General features: G+C 41.4%; 1 protein-coding gene across 1 annotated transcript in view; it reads left to right on the plus strand.

Annotated features, from left to right (window-relative positions):
• The first annotated feature begins 246 nt into the window (after window positions 1-246).
• The window catches only part of STEAP4 (STEAP4 metalloreductase), a 20,420-nt gene continuing 8,094 nt past the window's right edge, over window positions 247-12,572 (plus strand). Inside the window, 2 exon segments of the mRNA XM_009275684.1 lie at window positions 247-313; window positions 316-401. Coding sequence (XP_009273959.1) covers window positions 247-313; window positions 316-401 — 153 coding nt within the window.

The raw sequence follows: 12,572 nt of genomic DNA on the forward strand, positions 1-12,572 counted from the left end.
CTGGTTAGTCTTCCAAGAGTGGGGGAATGCAGCCAAACCTTAGCTCTGGCCGATAGCCAAGGGGCAAGTCAGTGCCAGCATGACAAAAGTAACCACAGCTTCACCTCAGCTGTAAATACAAGGGCTGGGACTTTCCCTGAGACTTTGACGGGAAGTTCTTTCACACCACGCAGAGAGACAAGGCTTGCAACATCCCCTCATCTCACCCTTCCCTGTGCGCTCGCCCTGGCTTCCACTAGATGATAAATGCCAGCGAGGCTGTTGGGGTTTCTGCACTCTGCTCCAGGCAAGAGGACCTCTCTGCAGCTCCTGAGGTCTCTCTTGCTCCAGCACAAACAGCATCTCACCGGATGGGAAAGCACTGGCTTGCCTAGGGGGACTGCAGCAGGTTGAGTGCACAGGTGAGTTTTACACAGATGAGACACAGGTTTCTCTCACTTCTGCAGGTGGGAACAGGGAACAGAATGGCTAAACTGTCAACCTGAGAAGTTTAGGTGGGCTTGAACTTAAATTTTTAAATCTCCTGATAAAATTTTCCCCCAGCCTTTCTCCCTGCTAGACAAAAAAATACAAAGCCAAGCCATGTCTCCTGGGTTTGTATTGACATTATACAACCTATTAGTCACTAAGAGCCGATGTAAGGAAGCGCTGAGACACAGGGAAGGATTTGTATTCGTAAAGTTAGGGCAAACCAGAACTTCGGATTAGTCAATTGGTATTCAAAGAGCTTACATAGCAGATAACAAGTGTATTTAATCTTCCAGAGGTGTTTGCTATAGTTAAAGAAGTGGAGGAAGCTTCTGCAAATAAGGATTGGTCAGTGGGTTTTAAATGATGAAGCCAGAAAGCAGATTTTCTTTCCTAAGCCAGAATCAAAATTCTGGTTTGAATTTTAGTAGCAAGTGCAGGTACTCCAAAGGTGTTTGATTTACCGCAAATAATGTTATCACTAGTAACAGTTGGAACTAATGATTCTTTTCACTTCTGGATTCATATGTGGATTTCATGTTTTCTCTTCCTGTTCAAGCAGCATACCAATTTTAATCCTGTTTAATATTTTATAAGCAAGGGGCTTCAATGCTGCAGAAAGAAATGGATTTTTCTTAAATATTGTCTTATACCAGCTTCACATTATTAGTTCAGAGAACATTTGCAGCTGTCAGAACTGTTCTTCAGTTTTGATATAGGAAAATTTCATATCCCCTCTAAATCTGCAACACAAACTGTCACTCAGACTATAGGCCAATTTTTTCAAGATTGTTGAGACTTTATAAAATAATGCAGTTAGTGGAAGATGTAAATTCTTTTTTTAGATGTGGCCTTCCTGAAGCTCCTAGATTTGTTAATACCAATGATTTAGACTAGCATGAAGTGTATTCCAATAGTCATTGAGAAATCAAGCATCCCTGTACTTTCTTCCTCCATATTGGAATTTTCTTATACAAACATATTAAGCACTTTTCATATTTGTACAATTTTAGGCAGATAGCATGTTTTTAAATTACTTGTCTTACTTACAGGCAGAAATGATAACAGGATAAGGGGTCTGCTTCGTGTTGAGAAATTATTAACAAAGTGTGTTGCCTACATTAGTGTTTTATTTCAGAACAGGAGCTCACTTGGGAACTGACTCTGCTGCCCTCCACCATGTACCATGCCGTGTTTTACATCGCAGAGCAGGCTGGGGACATGCAGTCTTGGCTGCTCTTGGGTGAAACAAAACAATCCCACCACTAATGGCAATTAAGCTCACAGGACCCGACCAGAGCTAGTCCAAAGTAAAAACCCCAGCAATGTGCCTAGTGTGGGCATTGGGTGCTCAGAACCACCTTTTCCTCCCTACAAACCCAGTCCCTCAAAAATACAGACAGCAACTGAGGCTTTCAGGGACATCTGCATATTTTAAGGCCTCCCTCACTGCTTCCCAGCCTATTTTTATTAAAACCTGTTTATTTGGTACCTTCAAGATTTGAGCCAACTGTTTCTCCCATTCCGTTCTTAGTTACAGTGCTAGCAGAGTGAAACTGCAACATTTTAAACATTTTATTTTCTGTGGGACATTTTATAGATCTAGGCATTTTGACTTCATTTTTATTCTATTTAGATTTTAATGTATATTGACTTTGGTTTTTGAAAGCTGGGTTTTGGGAAGAAAAGGTGGGGATGGATGTTTGAATGACACCTTTACAGATGCTTATTGCAGTTCAGATGTGGGGTTCTTTGTCCCTGCATGCTCTAAAACAAAAAATTGGGGTGTTTTTTCCTCTTTTGACATCACTGTTTAGACCCACATACACTTCTTTTTCAAAATTTCTCCAACATGTATTCCCCTTAGTGAGAGCACAGCCAATGAAATAGTCAGTAAATTCCCTTACTTGATGTCATAGACGGGGCTGTGAGAAATGGGTGCACTCTCAGATGTCCTCATGGAGCGTTTTCTGGGCTGCCAACGACAGCTCTCTCCCATCTGCTGCCGTGGTTTGGGCAGGGTGCTCTGGCAGGGCTGTGGCGGGCAGCGAGTGGCAGCTCGGGTAAGCACTGGTTATATCGGTGCTTCTTGGAAACAGAGGAGGAGCGGGAATAGCTGCCAGCAAAAGTATTAATTAGGGGACTGACAAAGCTGCCTCCCAACCTCATAATGACTACTGAGTAAAGCCCTGGAGACACAACTGCAAAGGTGGTTTCAAGCAATTTTTTTTTACTTTACTAAACTGTTGAGGTGACCCTCTCCTGGTGGGATTACCAGAGGAATGCTCTCACTTTGGTGGTGGCGGTGTGCTGGAGGCACAGGTTTGGCTACCCAGCTCAGCACCGCTCTTCTCATGCTTGGCTGAGCTGCTTTGTATGTCAGCCAGATCACCTGGTTCAGCAACAAGGCTGGGTCTAAACCTCACTGGGAGATGCAGATCCCATGACTTGCTTAGGTAAACAAACTTGTTGTGAGTACTCACAACAAGTGGGTAATTATGCAATAATTGTAATAGCATAAAATGGTAATGCAATAAAGACAATGGGTTTATTCAGAAAACGCAGTTCCTCATTTTGTATTGCATTTCCTTGCTGGAGCCGCAAGAGAGGGTCACCCTTCAGGAGGGAATTATTTTGTCCAATTAGGCAACTACAAAAGCAGCATGACACTTTGTTTCGTACCTCCTGGCACCCTCTTCTTTCCCCTTCAGCTAAGTTTAGTAAGAACACATAAGCTTTTCATTTGTCTCTCCTCCATATCATTTCCCAAATATCCACCTTTTCCCTCACTCCAATTGCATAGATAGGGCCTGGCGCGCTCCTTTCTTGCTTATTGCATGGCCTTGACATGCAGAACCAAGAGCATAACTTCTGCCTTGACCCCACGTATTTCACAGGGGTAGGAACAAAAGATACCCAGTGGCCTTGACTGAGACCAGGAGCAAGTAAAAGACAGAAACCAGGGTGACTTCTCTCTGAAGTTGGCAGCCTCTGCGTAAGAGGGCTCAGGCAGCAGAGATTTGTAAGAGACCTTGTGTAAGGTTTCCTATGCCCCTGTGCAGTGGACCGTGGCACAGGATAACGCTGGCTGCCTTGTGCTGCACTGCAAGCAATCTGGTGGCAATGCTGTGCTCCAAGAGCAGTAGCTCACAGGCAGTACCCTGGCAGAGAGGTTTCATGTGTACCACCGCCTGGGCTAGGAGCCAAGGAAATGACCCGCTGCTGCACACACCCGTCCTCGCTTGCCAGGCTAGGGAATTACCAGCAGCAGCTTGGGCATCTGCAAAACCTGAGCTGAACTCAAAGGGAGCTTTGGTCAAAAAAAAAAACAAACTAGACCCTTCCATTTCTCAGTATAGGATGCTGCCCTGAACAGTTCTGCAAATTTTTTACTAATCTCATCTCTGGGTTTTTTTTAATTTTAAAAGCATATTTTTAAATTGAGGCTTCCTAGCAGTTAATTTTCGAAGCCTGTAGCTTAAGGTTGCTGCTTAAAAAGTCCTGAAATCATTTGGCTCAGTAAGAAGGGGAATTTCTTTCATCTTGAGAAAGAACTAGTTTTTAAAAGATTGCCTGATAAGAATTTTTCCTTGCTGAAAAATGCAACAGCATTTAAAACTGTGTCTTTTTTTGTGAGGAACATAATTTCTTTACTTCTGAAAATATCAGTGTTCTTTTTGTCCTGAAGGCAGGCATGTCTCTGCAGATGCCACTCAACTGCAGTCAAGTAGGAGAGGAAAATGTTCAAGTTCATGTAAAAGAAAGAAAGGAAACCAAAAGGAGCAAATAAATACTTTTAATGTACTTCATATTAAGTGAATAAGGGAGCTGATAAAATTTTCCACTGTTAAATTGCGTGTCTTTAAACATATTTTAGTGTATAGGCTTGTGTAAGCAAGAACACAGATTAATAAACTTTCTGTAAAATCTGCTTGGCCCCATTCCAGACATGTTGCAAATCCACATATATTTGTTTTGGCAAGAAAACTTCATATTCATGCTCCTTTTTCTTAAATCTTTCATCATACTCTCCCTCTCACTCCTCAGATTTCTAAGAGCGTAAGACAGCCAAGAACAGCGCTGCAGCAGCCACCTCGCCTTTGATTTTATCACAGGTGTTATGAAGCAACTGGGCTTCATTTTCTTCCCACTTGTGTCAACCTGGTCCAAAAGCAATCAACAATTCCATTAGTGTAAATGGGAAGAGAGCCAGGTTTGTCACGCGCTCCTAGAGCTCATAATAAATATGTGGCTTGAACTCTTACATTTTTAGCGCTCTGAAGGTCTGGGTTTGGTTGGTTGCTGGTGTAATGCCAGCTAATTCCAATCTCGGTGTATCCTACTGATGGGCTGTCAGTAAAAGCATCCCAAATAACATCCCTTGCCTCGTCCTCCATGCCTTTCGACAGACCACAACGACATAGGGTCACAACTGAAGAGCCATTTCTCACTTGTTTCCTTCTCTTTTGGTGGTACAGACATGCACGTGGGTGTGTGTACATCATGATTTTTTTAGGGTGTCAATTATTTTAGCCTGATTTCTGTAGGAAGTGAGATTTCTCTGATCATGCAGAGGTATGTGAGTGTATGTATGTTTATGTGTGTTCCTCAATCATTTTTTTAGTGATGATTTCAAACAAATATACCAGGAGGAGAGAGGGCTCTCTTTTCCTTATGTTGCATGAAAAAAGGCAGCTGAAGAGCCCACAGAAGAGTCCTGAAAAATCGAAGACTATACTGTGACTATATACATTTAAAAGACCTAATAAGAAGAAATGTTACAGGAGTCATCTCCTGTGATTGGAAACAGCTTCAATCAGCGCTTGTAATCAGCCAAGAAACACAAACCCCTAGGAAGCCAGGCTTCATTATTTTTAGTGTTATTTCTCTGTGAGACAGAGCTATTTGTTAATGTCTCTAAATGGCAGATAAAAGATGCTCAGAAGAATAGCTTCACAGTGAGGGAAGGACTCAGCAGAAATCCAGGAGGTGCTTCTCCACACGCAGTGGATCTGAAAACGTGTCTTTCAAGGTCTCAGGACACGTCCTGGGCCAACTGGGAGAAATCCAGTGCCCCCTGCACTGTAGGCAGGTCTGTCTGTCCTTCTCACCCTTGCTCACTTTCAGGTGTTTCATGAAATATTTTCATTCTCCTTGCAGTTGACTAGGCTGGATTAAAGCTTAATACCTACACACCTCAGAACAGTACAACAGCCCTGAAAAGACTGAGGAAATTACTCAAGTTATAGCTGGGTCTTACATGTTTACGGGAGCAGCTGGAGGTGGTGAGATTTCCAGCCCTCTCAGTACTTTGCTATGATTTAGACAACATTAAGCACATCTATTTAGGCCTATACTTCATCTGTTTGAAGAGCCTCCAGGCAGCTTTAGTGTTCTCCTGATAAAAAGTGAAGATGTGGGAAACGCGATGTCCTCTGTAGGAGGATTTATTGTCTCAAACAATTATTTTTTATCAGCTTTGTCAAAACTTGGAGCCCAGGATTTTCTGCTGAGAAGAACAGCAGATATTCATTTGCTTGAAAGAAAATTCATGAATAATTTGTTGCAATACGTTTGTTAGGAGCTATTCTGCTATTTTCTTTATGTGTTTAAGTATTGGATTAATCATGGGAGAGTAGTTTAGCCACATGCTTTTCAGTTTCAGGTCTTTCAAGCAACAGAAAATGCAGTTTATAATTTAGGGCAGATTTGGTTCTACAAGAACAGTATTTGTTATAGAGTGCGTTCTTTCTCTCTCTGTGGGAATGGTAAAATGAAATTTTAAGTAAATGAGATTGCCTCAGAGTAGCGTACATGTCTTTCTGAGGAGACTTTTTAAATCTCATTTCACCTGTTTTCCAAGCTACACCAGGATTACTGAATATTATGCATGTGTGAAATACTTCATAAAGATACTTCCAAAGCTGCAGTACTACATATGCAAAAAATGAAGTATTAATCACACTCTTTTTCTACTATATTTAATGGGCTACTATATGTAATTTTAGAGTATTGGGGCACTTTTGTCTAATATACACCTTTTGATCCTAGATGACAAGACAAAGCGGGATTCTCATTTACAAAAAAAACCCCAAAAAACAGTTGGGGATGACTTCTACTCGCCAGTACATGCAATAAACAACTAAGACAATAATGAGAATTAACTCTGTTCCTGAAAGAAACTGTTTAACTTTGGAGAACTTGACAGCATGGTAAACTAAAAATTATCAATGAAAAAAGTATAATTCCAAACAAAAATATGTACTCATTTACTTATTTGGTTGAAGTTCACCATGCCCATCCGCAGGTATACAGGGATTTGAAGGAAACAATGAAAAAAAAAGATTAAAGAAAAAAAAAAAAGAAAAAACCCAGCCACTTCCACTGCCTTTGACACTCTTGGTTGTAGGCACTGTTCTTCATTGCCACCAGCATGAGTACATGCCATTAGCATGGTGTCAAAGCACCGTGGTTACCACAAGTGCAGCCCACCCGGTGTCAAAGCCGTGGTTACCACAAGTGCAGCCCACCCATGACTGAGAAGGGTGTATGTTTATCAGGTAGAGAAGGATCAGGTGTACACAGAGGCATTGGGGAAGCAAACCTGATTGACCCTGTTTAGTCTGTTCAAAGAGGTATGAGGAAGGTCTGCAGGACACGGGACACCTCCAAAGGGTTTACTTTCACCAGTTCAGCCATAAATGCCAATTGGTTGTAGGCACTGTTCTTCATTGCCACCAGCATGAGTACATGCCATTAGCATGGTGTCAAAGCACCGTGGTTACCACAAGTGCAGCCCACCCATGACTGAGAAGGGTGTATGTTTATCAGGTAGGGAAGGATCAGGTGTACACAGAGGCACTGGGGAAGCAAACCTGATTGACCCTGTTTAGTCTGTTCAAAGAGGTATGAGGAAGGTCTGCAGGACACGGGACACCTCCAAAGGGTTTACTTTCACCAGTTCAGCCATAAATGCCAATTGAAGATCAGCACACAGTTGCCCAGCAGGATTACGACATGTAATCATGTCAAGTCCAACGGCGTGTTGGGCTTTCTCTCTGTAGTGATGTGGGAATCTGGTTTCAAAGTGTTTTCGAAGAGTCATGCTTTGAATCTCTGTTGGTGGAATGAGTTGCAATGTGCTCAGCCCTGCCTCTGTTGTTCAAACTATGTAAACAAGTTCTTGAATCCATGTAAGGAACTGCATGTTTTCAGGTGGTTCCTGACCAGAGAGATACAGAGCTTTGGCTGAAAAAGACCTTTAGTGGAGGTTTGAGGACTTATATATGTGGATGCTGTGTGAGAAAGTTCAGCTGATCCTTGCTGTAATGACAATGAGAGATTTGGAAAAAAAGAAAACAGAAACAGACAAATCCTCTGTGTTAAAAGAGCAGTGGAGTTAAGGTGAGTTGTAAGAAGTCATGTCAGCAGCTTAAAATGAGGTCTACAGGAGGGCATAGTCTGAACCCAAGCCGCTTATCCCAGATGTCCTGGTTTCACTACTGTACAAGCAGAGTTAATCACCAAAGGTTAGTAAACCTGAGGGAAGAATTAACTTCTTCATGCAGCAGGATACTATTAGAGTTCAGCTGTGCAATGGACTAAATTTAATAAGCTCCAAAGTGTCAACCCAAGTGTCTCCCCATTGTTATAGAAAAATAACCCTTTTGATATCTGGAGAAACAAGATTTTTCTAGAAAGGTGAACCTAGAAAACAGACTGTTCGTACTGATATTCTAGTACATGAATCACTGGAATATGCAGTCGATACTGTTGTCATGACTCATGTATAACTGTATATGAACTCACACAGATTAATATACCCCCAGCATGCTATATAATCAGCCAGATGTATTATGTCAGGACCTTTATTTGCCTCCAGAATGTTGTACTAGAACAATGGCAAGCTGCTCCAGAGAGGCCATTCTCATGCTTAGCACTGTTTATTATTTGCATAGTGTAAGAGTCCCTGCTGTTATTTACAAGGAAATAGCAGTCAAAATATTTAGAATCATAGAATCATAGAATCATTAAGGTTGGAAAAGACCCCTAAGATCATCGAGTCCGACCGTCAACCCAACACCACCATGCCCACTAAACCATGTCCCTAAGTGCCTCATCTACTCGTCTTTTAAATACCTCCAGGGATGGGGACTAAACCACTTCCCTGGGCAGCCTGTTCCAATGTTTAACCACTCTTTCAGTAAAGAAATTTAGTTTACATAGAAAGAGGGCCTTTGATACTTCACTTTTTAAAGTTACACTCTCGTGACATTTGTTCTGCATATAATCTTTATGACCACCTTCGGAATTATGATTTTTAGAATGAGCTTAAAAAGAAAAGAAAAAAAAAAGGTGATAAATGGATCAGTGTTCTAAATCTTGAGACTAGTTCCTACAGTAGACAATACCATAACCTACTTGGATCACAGCTGTGCTGGCCATTAACTCTCTTACTCTACTTATAAACCTTTCTTTTACATGGCTATGGATCAAACTCCTGGCAATTCTTTGGCCATTTATCTTCTCATAGTCCTTATATCCCGCTTCATCTTCTAAACATTTGCCCTGAATCAAAAGATAAAAGAACATAGACCCAGTAGAAGGTTTTGGAAAATGATAGAGGGGAAAATACAGAGGTTCTGTCACGGCTGGGAGCCACCACAGGCCACCAGACGAGATCAAGTACTCAGAAATGGACTTGACCACCTAGCAGAATAATAAGCAGAGTATACTAGATTCTGAAGGTGGGAAGGTGATGTTCCATGAGAAGTACAATTAGAGATGAAAATGAGGTCAGAAGATTTGGCAGCTGCTTAAAGAAACTACGTTAAAAGCAGGGACATAAAGATTGCAATGCAGAGCAAGGACTGCAGCAAGACAGCCACGTGGCTGGAGCTGTGAGTTCTTCAGAAACTTCAAACTCAAATAGCATACATAAATCAAAATCTATGGACAAGCACAGAAGAAGAGTACTAATATGTTGATAAGATTTGAAAAGCCACAGCACAAAAAGAAATGTAATTAGTAAGGTACATCTAGAATAACAAGAAGTTTTCTGTAAAAACATAAACTGTTAAAGGAAAATAAAGGAGAGAATTGATCCACCACTCAACTGAGAGAAAGCTATTGGCTAATGACTCCAAGAAAGCCAACTCTGTAATGCCTATTTTGCTCTTTCTTCACTAGAAGGGTCAACCGTGATAAAAGGGTTTACATCAGTAGCAAAGAGCTGAAAATTCCGGCTAGATGACAGAAGAAAGAGATTAGGCCGTGCTCAGGTGAATTAAATGACCTGAGATCAGCGAGGCTGATGGAATTCACCTCACATTGCTCAGGGGATAACTGAAGCATTTCCACAGCCATTAATAACTATCCTTAAGAACTGTGCGGAAGAGGTAAAGTTTTGAAAGACTGGAAAGGCAAGAATAACAGCTATCTTTGAAAGTAAGAAGAAAGAGGAGATGCAGAATTATGGCCCAATCCATTTAAGTACAATTCTCAAACAAATAGAGGAAGCAAATAGAAGATAAGAAAGAAAGGGGTTATAGGCACATAGATTAATCAAGAACAAATCATTCCAAACCAACCGCATTTCCTCTTATAACAGGATAACAGGCCTTGTCAATCACACAGGCTATACAACTTGACATGAGTGAAGTTTTTAGTATAGTAAATGTTAGAGAAGATTTTCAAAAGCTTACTAGGAAACTGCAGCCTAGATTAAACTAATATAAGGTAAGGTTCTGCAGAACTAGTGAAAGAAACATTTTCAGTCTCTCAGTTAATCATTGTCAAAATGGAAGACTACATTTACTGCAGATATACAGGGGGGTCTCTCCTGGCAAAAGTCCTGTTCCAGAATTTCATTAAATGGTGTAGATGCCAGAATAGACACTATGCTTATTAGAGCTGACAATCTGACAAAGTTGAAAAGGGCTGCAAGCACATTAGAGGACAGGCTTAGAAATCAAATTGAAGCTACAGTTTGAAAAAATATGGTGCTATTCAACAGGGACAAGTGCGCAATACAGCTCTGAGTCAGAAGAAAATACAGAAATCAAGGATGGAGCAAGTGGCACGGGAGCAGTCCAATTAAAGGATTGGGTGTCACAGGATGCATCTGATCAGGTTCTGATCAGATGTAGAAGCAGATCACCACTTTTCAAGCTTTGCTTTACACCACAGAGAGCTCTTGGAGCATATGAAATGATTCCTTTCCACGAAAACTGAGCCAGAAGACATGCTTTAGGTGCACCCCAATGCACTGCAGCTGCTAATGGGCACTCAGGCTGTGGTTCTAGACCAAAGTTAATCCAAGGTGGAAATCTCTGACACATGGATAGTGTGAACATCATGTGCTCAGCACCAGCTGTTTCACTCAACATCTTGGTTCCTGTTGCCACACACTACTTGTTAAAGTACTCATAGCCTTAATGCATCGCAAGCTGACTATGAATCAGCTGTGTTGTGAATAAGACAAATGTGACAGTGGGATGATGGGTTGTCTGTGAGGCAAGTGAAGAAATCCTTTTCTACCTGGTAAGATCTCAGCAAGAGTATTGCATTCAGTTTTAGCATGATACTTTTAATTAACAGTTGGAGCAGTTTAGCCTAGAAAGATCAGAAGAAAGCCATGAGAAAGACCACCACTCTCAGAAGCATGAGTTGCAGGGAAAGATCTGGGGTTGTTTTATCTAGAGAAGAAAAAGGTGAAATGGTAACAGCTTTCACGTCCAATAAAGGCTGCTGCAAAGAGAAGGGGGATAAATTGACACCTGTGTCTACTGTGGAGGAGGCTGTATGGATTACACATAGAAAATCTGCCTAATAGTATGGCTGAGAAAGCAGTAAGCGAGAAAGCCTTCAGGATCCACAACACAGGAAGATTTTACAAACAGGTTAGACAAGCATCTGTCAGACTTGGTTTAATCATGGTTCATCCTGCCTTAGGGAGGAAGACGGACTAGATAATCTCTTGAGATCACTACCAGAGTTATTTGTTTTGCTTCTTTTTTAAATGTAAATAATGAAATTACTCTTTCCTGCTCCTTTCATCTTGTATTTCTACCTTTTGAATCATTCCACTGATCTCCCATCTGCCATTTCATGTTACATCTTTCTGATCTTTCCATTATCCATCCCAGTCTATGTCTCAGTCCCACCTCTGCCTTTCCACTTTTGGCACTGTACTTCATCTGTGGCATTGCTTCTGCTGGGAAATCCCTCCTTTTTCCCATGTGCAAAGCAATGTGCCTGTCGTCATTCAAATTCCTACATAACCAAAGTATTTACATATAACAGCTGAACTAAACATTGTACCTTCATTCAGTTCCCTTAGTGTTTATGCAGTGGGTAGAAATGACAGTTTTGCAGTTAGCGTCTTTTTTTCTCGCAGCACCTCCTTTTATCATTACTGGCCAAGTAAACCATTTTCCTTAAAATAGGATAATTCAGTGTATAAGAATACAGCAACAACGCAGAAGAGAAAGGACACAGTTAATCATTACAGAAGCTTACATGGATTATCTTTCAAATAACAAAAGGCATCACTAGTGCTCTAATGTTAGGGAGATGGATATAAGCAAAAATATTATGTATGGATACAAATCTTTATGGCTTTTTCTCAGATAATGTATGGCTACATATATAAAAGAACAGATAATGATTACTACATATTTCTTTGCTGGTATTTCTGCTTTCCTCTGGTGCTTTCAGAGTGCTCAGCATAACCCATGGGCACAGAGCAGACCCTCACTGCCATCAGCTGTGTCGTGGTTTAACCTCAGCCGGCAACTGAGCACCACACAGCTGCTTGCTCACTCTCCCCTCCCCCCGGTGGGATAGGGGAGAGAATCGGAAGAGTAGAAGTGAGAAAACTCGTGAGTTGAGGCAAGAACAGTTTAATAATTGAAATAAAATAAAACAGTAGTAATAATAAAAGAATATACAAGGCAAGTGATGCACGATGCAATTGCTCACCACAGCCAGTCCCCAAGCAGCGGCCCTCCCGGCCAGCTTTCCCCCAGTTTATGTACTGAGCATGACGCCACATGGTATGGAATGTCCCTGTGGCCAGTTGGGGCAAGAGGTCCTGGCCGTGA

This window comes from Aptenodytes forsteri, unplaced genomic scaffold (genome assembly GCF_000699145.1).
Source record: "Aptenodytes forsteri isolate BGI_AS27 unplaced genomic scaffold, ASM69914v1 Scaffold172, whole genome shotgun sequence".
In the NCBI taxonomy this organism is placed as follows: domain Eukaryota; kingdom Metazoa; phylum Chordata; class Aves; order Sphenisciformes; family Spheniscidae; genus Aptenodytes; species Aptenodytes forsteri.